Below are 12,031 nucleotides of genomic sequence, written 5' to 3'. Positions count from 1 at the left end.
CAGGAGAAGAGATAACCAGCAGCATTACCATATCTGTTTCACTTGAGTTGCCTACCACGGTGAATCATCAGCGGTCAGCGCACAAGAGAGGGTGTTGACATTTACATTGTCTGTTTCTGCTAAATCTTGGCACCGTGGTGTCCATCACAATACTCCACCTCGTGACCATCTGGTTATCCAGTTATTCATTTATGCAGCTCCTCAAGTGCACTTTGTGTGTTTTGGTTATTTATCAAGTAAAGCTTCAAATTCATGAGGCTGTGGTTTCCCTTTATCGTACATGTTTGAAGGAATATTAGAGGTTGTGCTTGAAAGTTTGAAACTTTATTCACCTGTTTGTTTACAGAGAATGATGGACAAACCTGCAATACCGGAGTACAAGGTGGCAGCGGTGCAGAAGTCACGCTTCATCCTGCTCCACTACAGTGTTTCGAAAGCGCTGTGGGACTGGCTCATTCTGCTGGCTACCTTCTACGTGGCTGTCACCGTGCCCTACAATGTCAGCTTCACGCCACACGATGATGCCATCACAGCTGCACGCTCCACTATTGTCAGTGACATTGCAGTGGAAATGCTTTTTATTATAGGTAAGTTTTTAAAGACGTAATTGGGAAAGATGATTAGATTAAAAACATATCAATTATGAAACTCTAGAGAGATTCCAGTGTAACAATTTGGTCAATATCTAATGACAGTGTTGATGGTTTTTTTGTCCTTTTTGGTGTTTTGTTATTATTTACTCTCCTTTTCTTCCAGGAAAACAAATAAATATTCTTTATTAAACATAACTAACATGTTTTAAAGGCTTTTAGGTATTCTTAACACTGTTTTTCAACATTTACCCAATGCAAAATTGATGTGACACAACAAATATTGGTCCATAACACTGGTTTGTCAAAATTAGACTTTATCAGTATTCCAAAGATGTCCCCGTATCCCTGCTCAAGATAAAACATGATCACATTTCGGTGTTTTCGAAGCATTTTTCAACATGCTGACGTAAGGTTTTACTCCAACATCTATCCATTTGTGCCATCTATGGCACCATGGAAACCAAAACAATCCAAGCAGCCTTTTCTTAGAAATGTCCCCTCTTATTCAGGTTACCTGGGTTTAGGAGTCCCTTCAGGATGTACTTGGTCTCTTTGAGGGACTCTTCTTAGTTCAGTAAAGCACCCAAGGGATAAATTAAGGTGGCTGGCTTGCAACACGCTCCTCTGAGCATGGGTTTGGAGTTTATGTCAGATTCCTGATGCCATCAACTTGGCACAAACGGGCATGAGATTGCTTGTTTCTGAAAGCTCATTTACTTAGAGTCTACCCATTTCTAGTTAAATGAATAATTAATGAATTCCATATTAAAGCTGAAAGGGGCATGAAAGGGGCTCAATTCGCTCCAGGAACACGGTGTAATGAAACATCTTTTTAATGCTGATGTATTTGTTTGTGGTTTTTTTTAATTATTTAATTATTTATTGTGTTCCCATAAATGCTAAATATTCAATGAAAAATAAAATGTGCATCCAACGATGAGCTTTCATCTCAACTGAGGTGTTGCTAATTCAAATAGTTTGCATGTTACATGCTTGCCATGTGGTGACATCAAGGTTATATGTTTCTTGCATACAGACCCTGAAATTGTAAAGTAACTATGAAGCATCCCAGATGTTTAATAATTTTCCCACCGTTTCGTTTAGACCTGCCTTAATTCTTTGTGGCATAGATTAAACAAGGAACTTTAGACATTCCTGAAAGATTTCGCTCAACATTGACACGATAGGATCACACAGTTACTGCAGATTTGTTCCACCAGGTAGGTTCTCTGTTGGATTGAGATCTTAGGACTGTGGAGGCCATTTGAGCACATGTTCAAGAAATCAGTTTGTGATGATTCCAGTTTTGAGACATGGTGTGTTATTGTATCAGAAGATGGGTACATTGTGGTCATACGGGGACCGACATGGTCAGCAGCAGTGTTCACGTAGGCTGTGGTGCTTGACTTTTTACCCCTTGAAAGGCTTCTAGTGGCAATCCTTGAAGCTCTTTATGAACTGAGTGTTTTCTGTCATATTTCAGGCCTGCTTATTTGTTTTATTTTATTTTTTTTATAATTACATATTTTCAGACATCATCATGAACTTTCGCACAACCTATGTGAGCCAGTCAGGCCAGGTGGTGTATGAGCCACGCTCTATTTGCATCCACTACGCCACCACCTGGTTCTTTGTGGATCTGGTGGCTGCCCTGCCCTTTGACCTGCTGTACGCATTCAATATCACAGTGGTGAGTACTACTGGACAATCATATGTCCAGCCTTCTTTTTTGTCCCCGCATCCATCTGTGGCTGTCAGCATTACCATTAAACTGATAACTTGCTGCCCTGTTGTTGCAGTTTGGCTGCCTATGTGACAAGTAAACCATATGTACTACATTTCACAAACAATACAAAGTGTTTGAGTGTTGATATTTTGATATTTAGCTTTCTACTCTCTTTCCTTTCTCTCCTTTTCTCTGTCACCTCTCCTCCCATATTTGCCTCAGACCTCCTTAGTCCACCTGCTTAAGACAGTACGCCTCCTGCGCCTCCTTCGTCTGCTCCAGAAGCTTGACCGCTACTCCCAGTACAGCGCCATGGTGCTAACCTTGCTGATGTCTGTGTTTGCCCTGCTGGCTCACTGGATGGCCTGCATCTGGTACATGATTGGGCGCAAAGAACTAGAGACCAATGATAATTGGGACATAGGTGAGTCTAGTTGTGGCCTTGCTGAAGTCCGATCTGTTGAATTTTTGGTGTTTCATCTAGCAAGGGCGAAACATTAAGACATTTCAACATTTTCTCAGAACATAAGCGAAGCCTGTTCTGATTTGATTCAGTTTTAATAGGTGTGTAAGTCGGCTGTTTCCTGCAAAAACTGAGTAGGCATTTGTTTTGTCCCTACTATGCTATAAATAGTAATTGCTTACTTATTGGGTGTCTAGCTCTGCTCTGTGGTGAGACAGTACTCTGCTGCTCTAATAAGAACAGCCTGAAACCAGATCAAAAGCTTTTACAAAAAAGTGGCTGGTAGCAAGCAGCACGCTGATGTGTCAATGAATGATGCATGCTTTTGTATGTACATTTTGGCTGAAGGGAGGTGAAGTCACAGCTGCTAATTAAGGCTTAGCACTATTTATCCCTGGAGGAGTAGGTCTAATTATAGCCAACATACCTGGCTCCTGACGCTGTTGATCATCTCTTTCTAATACACAGAAAGACACCCACATGCAGGCACAAACATACATTTCTGTATTTCTCTCACATTGCACTCCGATCTTGCCACTACCATCCACATAAAAATAACAAGAGGTTAAACTTCTGGACGTTGCTCTGTCAACGCTACTCTCTAACCTTCTCTTTCAAGGGTGGCTCCATGAGCTGGGCAAACGTCTGGAGACGCCCTACGTTAACAGCACAGTGGGCGGCCCAACAGTGCACAGCTCCTACATCGCTGCCCTCTATTTTACCCTCAGCAGCCTGACCAGTGTGGGCTTTGGCAACGTCTGTGCCAACACCGATGCTGAGAAGATCTTCTCCATCTGCATCATGCTCATCGGCGGTACGTCTGACACCGGGGTACATTCTCCCTCTGGCATCCTGGCATAACGCTGCTTCTGTTTGGCATGCAAGTACAACAAATTCAGCAGGAATCGAGTTGAATGGCTTGGCTGGCCTTTAAGACACAGCTTGCCGTCGTCTTCATAACCCAGAAACAGCTGAAATGGCAATTATTGGTGCAGCATATCAGAAGATACATAATAAGTGTTTGTTTTACTGCTTTTCTGATCGGTGATGAAAGCAGAATTGTAACTTGTGGCTTCTTTGTGGATCAAAAGTAGATCATGACTGGGCAATGAGCCATATAATATACACTTTATGAGAAAAAAACAAAGTATTAAACCACATGTTTCTATCCTTGAATTCAGTTTTTTCAGTCTCATTGCCACATGTGTATAAACTCAAGCATGTAGTAATGCAGTCTGCCTTTACAAATGTGTGAAAGAATGGGGATCATGGAATATTAGATGTGTAAAAGTCACCAATGCTCTGCAAACCTCTTCATCTGGCATTAACATCAACACAAAACTGTGCAGTGGGAGCTTCATTGCATGGGTATCCATGACCAAGAAACTCATGTAGGTATAATCTGTAGGTAACCCTGTGCTTTTATCCACTTAATGTATTTCAATATGTTAAAAAACAAACATTTTATAAAGGATCAATAGACTTAAATCTTTTATTTCTTTCGTTTTTATTTAATATTGTTAACCTTTTTTGTAATCAGGAGGTAAAACTTAAGAATTTAAGAATATCTTTGGGCCCACACTTCAAAATAGGATTTGAAATTGTAATATGTTACATCTTTACACATCCCACCTTTATATTTACACCTTTGTTTCTGTCCTTATTACAGCACTGATGCATGCGCTGGTCTTTGGTAATGTTACCGCCATCATCCAGCGTATGTACTCGCGCCGCTCTCTCTACCACACACGTATGAAGGACCTGAAGGACTTTATTCGTGTCCACCGTCTGTCCCAGCAGCTTAAACAGCGCATGCTGGAGTACTTCCAGACCACATGGTCTGTCAACAATGGTATAGATGCCAACGAGGTAGGAGTCCCTTTCTTGTTGCTGTCATGTAATATCTTTGTACATGCTGTTATCTGCCTTCAAGGAACTTCACAGCACTGTTTTCGATGGCAATTGAACAATGAACTCTGCTCTAAAATTCATTGCCAGCCCTTTGAAGCTGTAATTGTTTGTGCACAGCACATGGTTCCCTATACTCCATCAATTGATATCCTATTGAAATTCAAAAGAGGGTGACTGGTGGCAACACAGTCCATTCACTAATTACTTATCAGTGTCACACCTCGTTACATCTGTCACAAATCCCCAGCTCCTGCATGACTTCCCTGATGAGCTGCGGGCCGATATCGCCATGCATCTGAATAAGGACATCCTCCAGCTGCCGGTCTTTAAGGGGGCCAGCCGCGGCTGCCTGCGCTCACTCTCTCTTCATATAAAAACCTCATTCTGTGTCCCGGGAGAGTATCTCATCCGTCAGGGTGATGCGCTGCATGCCAACTACTTCGTCTGCTCTGGCTCTCTAGAGGTGCTGAAGGATGGCATGGTGCTGGCTATATTAGGTCTGTATTGTTGTCAGATTGCATTTTTTGCATCATGTTTTTTCTATTTATTTGATATTTTTTGTACTTTAAAGTGTAACAGGGAATTTATCATCTTTTGGATTTTAGGGAAAGGAGATTTGATTGGCTCCGACCTGCCTGGAACAGACCAGGTAATCAAAACCAATGCTGATGTGAAGGCGCTTACCTACTGCGATCTCCAGTACATCAGTGTGCGTGGCCTGAAGGAGGTGCTGGAACTATACCCCGAGTATGGCAGCGTGTTTACCTCCGACATCCACAACAACCTCACCTATAACCTTCGTGAAGGCAGCCAGGACGAGGTACCAAATACACACAACATACTGGTGTTGATTCGGTGCCTTCAAACCTGAAAAACCAGCATGCCTAAATTGGGATGTCATTCTATGCCATGAAGAATTAAGACATTAATGAAGATAAAAGCAGCTACAAGTTGGAACTAGCAAGTAGCAAATGCTGCCATTGCCAATCCACATGGGTCCATATCTTCAGCTACTATTCTGTAATCGTTTTAACAATCCAAACTTAAGCATTGAACGATTTTAACCTTGGAGAAAAAAGTAATTGGCTTCATTGGATATTTAATTGAACTCTACAAACAAAACTGATTTAGTTTTTCATGTGTGACTGACAAAACTGACAAAGATCTCCAAGGACATCCGCAACCTCCCCCTCTCAAACATTATGTTTTTTGCTTCAAGCATTTCTCTTTTTCGAATCTGACTTTTCTCGTTGGCCTTAATCATTTCTTTTTCTCTTTTTTCTTAGGTTGATTTGTTTAGTTTGGGACGCGATAGGCATCTGTGCTGGTTGTGTTAATTAGCAGATGTCTTTTTGTCAGTCAGCCTCAGGGAAAACAACTTTAATTGTATTAATCAGCACTTCAAAGCAGACTGATTGTGTTTGGTAGACTTGTTCCATGAGGCAACATCAAAGAGCAAAATCCCACCTTTAAGTAACCATTGCATATATTGGTATATATATATATATATATATATATATATATATATATATATATATATATATATATAGCAGAAGTACCTGTGACCTAAGAATGAATGTTTAGTTATGCAGAAACTGTGTATGTGTTTAAACATAAGTTATGTTTTCTAAATTAGATAGGCTTCTCTGAAGCATGGCTGATCGTGAGTACTAGCACTTCTCTCATGCCATCTGTTCAGGGTTTTTGCTCAAACACAAAGCCAGGGGACAGCCACCCCCCTGCAAGGATGAAGGAATTATTTTGCTACCTGATTTCCAGACCACACACACACACACACACACACACACTCACAGTTGTACTGGTCTCATCGGCATCCTCACAGTGGGTCTTTTTAAGATGGGAATTCCTCTAGGAAGGGAAGTCCTTTAACTCCTGAGACTAACTTGAGTATTATATACTGACAGCACAGTAATCAGTCAGTCGCAGTGAAACAGTGCCAAAGAAACAGATTGTAGGAATACTTATTACAATATAAGGTATCCACAAGGGACTACTTTATCTTCTGTAAATGGAGAAAAAGCAGAATGCCAGATGGAAAAAGACTTTTCTTTTTCTGTCAATTCTATAATTTAATTTCAGCTTTTGTTGCTTTGCTGTCAGTGAAATTATTTTTAGCAGTTTGGGGAGAAAATGTAACATTTTTTTACTCAGCAAACCAAGCTGAGTGTCTCAGCTGGAGAAACTAAAAACATCAACTGCAAGTCAGATACACTGAAATTGTAATCATCAGCCAATTATGTAAAAAACACTCTATACTGGTATTATTATAAGTTTGCTATTACATAAATCACTCCAAAGCACTCAGTGTGAACCCGCAGCTCTCACTGGCTTTATGGAGGATTACACTGCGTAGTTACTTTAGTTACTTAAAGCTCATCAGTTATTTGTCCAGCCTGGATCTTGCTTCACTTCATAGCAAATGCTGTGCACTCTACCAACTCAACACCCAATGGCAGACTTACTTTCAAAACATTAACAGTAAAAGTAATGATGTGTCAGAGTTGTCAGGTTTAAGGTCAGGTTGAATGGTTTGTTGTAATTGGGGTCTAGGACCCAGGAGTGTTGCTTATTTCTTAAGGGAGGTGAGCTTTGAAAGATCAGGGATGACTGCGCTGTACTGGGCAGAGTGGGAAGGTCACTCCACCACCAGGGATCCAGCAGAGTGTCAAAATTTGTTGGGCTATAATGACCGTGTCACCACAGGGAGGGTTAAGTAGTCTGTAGTCATGGCGTGTGAAGAACAAGCCGGTCGGTCTGAGTTATGGGGATGTGGCTCCCTTTGGAGCCTCAAATTGACAAAAACAGTTTAACAAAGTTGACAAAGATACCCGCTGCTAAGCAGTGATGACAGTATACAAAAATGATATTAGTTATATATAGCTACCACAGCTTTATTTGCCACCCGAACTTTGAGTTTTTAGCATGACGATTCTAACCTTGAGAGTGCAGCTCGCAGAGACGACTACTATCTCAGATGACCCGCCCACAGACCACATTAATGTCTCTGGAAGTGCATCTTCCACTGTGAGAGCTCATAGACAGCTCTATTTGGGATAACTCTGTTTCAACTTGTTGGACCCAGTAGATCCAGTTTGAGATTTTCTAGACTCTAGAAGTAAAAAGAAAAGCTCTCTACTATGCAAAACCCTCTCTACTTACTTGATAATCAGATACGGTGTGTAATTTTATAAGTCAGTCAGGCATAATTTGCTGCTTCCGTCCCTTTTTGTGCAAGATAGCATACTTGTGACTGAAATTCCCAGAATCCCCTGTCCCTGCAAACCTACTTTGCTATGTGGGACACTTGTTGCATTAGTGCTCCTTTAATTGACTTGACATTTAATGTAAGTTGAAACCAATGTTTCTCACTGGCTGGTTAATCATCCCATTTTGCTCCAGGGTTAGTTTCCTTATGAGGAGTGTTTGCCCCTGTTTTCAACAGATTCATGCACGTTTTCCCTTCGCCTCCCACATAGCACCACTTTTTTTTTTTAACCTCAGCATTGTGCTTTAACAAAAGATTAAATTTAATTCACGTCCTCGCTGGTTTCCCTCGTCAAAGTGCATCGCTGGCATGATGTTGCTAGAATGGCAGGCTGTGGCTTGTGCTGTCACATTAGCCATGTTGTCAGAAGCACATTTTTGACACACAAGGGAAGGACTCACGCTACCACAGCTTTATTTGCCACCCAGCTGGTGATTGCTAAGTTGCTAAAACTTTCTAGCCATAGACACACACACATACACACATACATACACACACACACACCAGGGAAAGACAAACTTCCCCTGGAATTCCGGCGCAATCGAGCGTAGAAAGAAGATTGAGCATGTAATTCAGCTCATGTGGCTGCATCGCTGGCCAAGTTCATTTAATTAGTGGCACCAGTGGATGAAAGAGAGACTAACAAATTTGAATTTAGACACTTTTGCTACAGAAAAGGAACCAGTGAAATGTATTCATTTTTTGGGATTTCACGGCAACAGTTAATCTAAAATGTTCAGGGTTTGATACACAGGAGGCTGAATGAATAAATTAAGGTATTATGCCTTACTTTCTTTCTTGTGTCTTTCTTTTTTGTCAACGCAGGGCCTCCGAAGATTTTCAAAGTCACCGAGGCTTCCACACGTGAGTTCAGTGCAAATTCAGTATCCTTCTAGTCAGGTTTCACATTTTCAGATTTCCTTAACATACTGCTGGTATTGAATTTTAATCTACAGCTGGCAGTGCCTTGGAACAGCTGTTGTCATTACGTGTGCTGTGTATTTTTGAGATTTCATCCACCATTTTTTTCTGGAACTTACTGCAATGCTAGTGAGTACTTTGGGGGGACTTGTGTAAGGACTTCCCCTACATGAAAGCAGCTCAGTCTCTCAAGCTGGCACACTAACTGGGTCAATAGCTCCTTTAATGGGAACTCTTATGAGCTACTTTGCTTACTGTGTACTGAACTTATCAGTCTGCTTTATTGCTGTATCATTAAAACACTATTTACAGTGCTCACTTTGTCTGTTTTAAACGGCTGTGTAATACAGTTCTGTTGGCAGAAGCACAGCACATTTCTAACATTAGTAAATTAATGATGGACATACTGTCAGCTGTAAATACATAATTGTCCTCATCGGCAGCTTTAAACCATATTAGATGTTTTAAACTTGACAGATAGTTTGAACAGAACAGTTTTTAAGATATGTTTTAGTTCTTTTTTGTTTTTTCATTAAAAAAGATAAAACAAAAAAGTCTTCTTTGGTGTTTGTTATGCATAAATATATAAAGAGATAAATATAAGAGCTGAATCTTAAGTCTGGATCTGAATTTATTCTTGCTTTAATTTAAGATGAATTTTCCAAGATATGCACATTTTATCTATATTACATACAGTAGAAGCTTTTTTCCCTCTCACTGAGAAAAAAATAAATTCTTATGGGTCTGAAAAAAGTTTTTTTTTCCCCCATTCTCAAGTTACAATTTTTAATTATTATCTCAAAATCTGGTAATGTGAAATTTCAAGATTTTTGTCAATTTTTAGTTATTTTCTAACACCATCTGTAGCCCAGACCCTGACCCTTACCCTAAACCTACCCCTAAGGTCAAATTATTGACTTGACTTAAAAATAAACTGAGATTTTGACTCACAAGTAGCAGATTTTTTTTTCCAGTTGCAAAAATAAGCTCCTATAATCTTTCAATAGTTAAGAAGCCTTCGAAAAAGTTCATGGATCCAGATCCAGATGTGACTCAAAGAGTTAACCATTTAACTAAATCAAGACAAAGTCCCATTTCAGTTAAAATTATAATGCAAGTTCAAATACACCATCCAAAAGCAAATAGGTCTTCTTACTGATCTTGCTAACAAGCAGAGCTAACTATCATCACTTTACTGTTTTTATCTTACTATTTTGAGAGTGTACAGTTTAGTTGCTAACTCTCCATACTGTACTTTCTTTTTGTGCAGCAATCCAGGCTTCCTTCTATTGTGGAAACCAAGACTGATGACCCTGACGACTCCTTCCACCTGTCGCCAGCCACGCGCTCCCGCCGCAACCTCCTGCTGCCCAACTTCACCAGCCCCGTTCGCCGCACCTCCCTGGGGAACCTCCTGGGGGACGAGTTACGGCAGTTCAACGCCCTGCGACACTGCCGTTCGCCGAACCTTAGCCGTGGCTTCCTAGGACAGAGCTCCCCTCAGCCACCTTCGAAAAAAGAGCACACGACTCCTGTCTCAGCCCCGAGCACGGCATCAACTGCGGCTGAGGGAGAGTCAGGAGCTGAGCAAAAGCCTACAAAGCTGCTCATTCCAACTGTCACTTGTTTTGGGCCACCGGATCTTAGTCCCAGGTAGTCATATTTAATTTCAGGCCTCAGCCAGAACATAAGTAAAAACGCAAAGGCTAAATTAATGTCATACAATTCCATGCGGTTTAATAATAATATGTACTCAGGAACTATAATACTAACTAAAGTACTTTACGGCTGTTCTATGTGTGTTTTGATGATACATAAGGAGCATAATTTTTTCTTTCTACTTCAAAACAATTTCACACGTATTTCTTGAATGTTTATATAGTCACCTTGATTTTAATACAGTCATAGTATCTCCAAGAGCATCTGAATGAGGCTTTGCAGTAATGGACTGAGCAGAAAGCTGCAGATGGAGTGTATTTGCATTGCATATTTCAACAGATGTTACTGCATTTCATAACCATCATACCTTATACTCCCGATCCCGCTATCTGTATTCATAATGCATCCCTAAGTCACCCAGTAAGTTCTAGGTATGGGTAAGTGCTGGTTCACAGAGCTCAGGTGTCTGCCCCTCCAGACTTGTGCTGCTGTCTTCATGTTCAAACCCACATGGGCGTCTGCCAGCAGCAGCTCTCATGGCACATCGCTCGGTCGTCTCTTGGCTCCAGTGATAATTGAAAAAGCTCTACTGTTACATTAACTCCGGTCTCCCTCCTCTTCACCCCTCTCGCCAGGGTTGTAGATGGCATCGAAGACAACGGGAGTACGTTCCATTTCAACGTTGAGCACAGCAGGCCTAATGCCAGCTCAGAGAGCAGCAGCACCCAAGGTAAGTCAAACCACCCACGAGCTGCTAGGGTCACCTGGGTGCCAGATGGCTGGAGGTAAACTCAGGAGTTCAAATAGTGGATACCACAAGGCAGGTCTGCCTGCTTTAGGGGGAATATGAGAGCGCAGCAGAATGAAATGACAGCCAGGTGTCCACAGAGTCAGAGAACATGTTAAAGGACAACTGAGGTCAAAGCAGGGCTCTGGCCATCTGACCTCAATCTCCACGCATGGTTGCTTTCCTCCTAGGATTACTATCAGTTTCAGTTCAGTAGAGATTCAGCTAATTTGCTTATTAAGGGGAGTGCTTTGGTAGCATAGTCTTGCAACTTGCATCTCTTTAGCTCCTCTCTGGCGATCTCCAGTTTCTGTTTTGATTGCAGACAGTTATTCCTGTCTGCCTATCATCATCTGCTTGCTTGTGGACACTATGATACTAGACCAAGGTTATATAGAAAGCCAAAGCACTTTCTACAAAGACTGCAAAACCAGTCTTTGTAAAGTTAAACACTATGTAACACAGTGCAATGTGCAGCTGTATTAGATTGCATAATATAAAGAAATTTTCAAATATGTGTTGCATTATGCACTCCAGCAGAAAAGCAAATTAAACTCTCTATACAGCTCACAAAACTGCTGTTACAACTAACACATCCCACCCACCTCAGACAGATAAATTAATGCATGTACAGTTTGTGAATTTTCTGTATTTGTGTAAAACTATAGCCTAAAATATCATCCTT

At 41.1% G+C, this 12,031-nt stretch overlaps 1 protein-coding gene across 1 annotated transcript in view; it reads left to right on the top strand.

The window, feature by feature from the left end:
- Positions 1 to 12,031, top strand: part of LOC146626759 (voltage-gated delayed rectifier potassium channel KCNH4-like) — a 36,972-nt gene that overhangs the window by 22,094 nt on the left and 2,847 nt on the right. Inside the window, exons 5-14 of the mRNA XM_085360787.1 lie at positions 347 to 587; positions 2,126 to 2,283; positions 2,542 to 2,743; positions 3,402 to 3,596; positions 4,452 to 4,651; positions 4,941 to 5,190; positions 5,299 to 5,513; positions 8,805 to 8,843; positions 10,171 to 10,553; positions 11,195 to 11,289. Coding sequence (XP_085216913.1) covers positions 347 to 587; positions 2,126 to 2,283; positions 2,542 to 2,743; positions 3,402 to 3,596; positions 4,452 to 4,651; positions 4,941 to 5,190; positions 5,299 to 5,513; positions 8,805 to 8,843; positions 10,171 to 10,553; positions 11,195 to 11,289 — 1,978 coding nt within the window. The remainder of the gene's footprint in view (positions 1 to 346; positions 588 to 2,125; positions 2,284 to 2,541; positions 2,744 to 3,401; positions 3,597 to 4,451; positions 4,652 to 4,940; positions 5,191 to 5,298; positions 5,514 to 8,804; positions 8,844 to 10,170; positions 10,554 to 11,194; positions 11,290 to 12,031) is intronic.

Source organism: Diplotaxodon limnothrissa, linkage group LG8 (assembly GCF_057381915.1).
Source record: "Diplotaxodon limnothrissa isolate DT_005_m linkage group LG8, D_limnothrissa_male_GT1.1, whole genome shotgun sequence".
NCBI classification, from domain to species: Eukaryota; Metazoa; Chordata; class Actinopteri; order Cichliformes; family Cichlidae; genus Diplotaxodon; species Diplotaxodon limnothrissa.
Note: the sequence above shows the minus strand (reverse complement) of the source record. Positions and strands in the feature narration are given on the sequence as shown.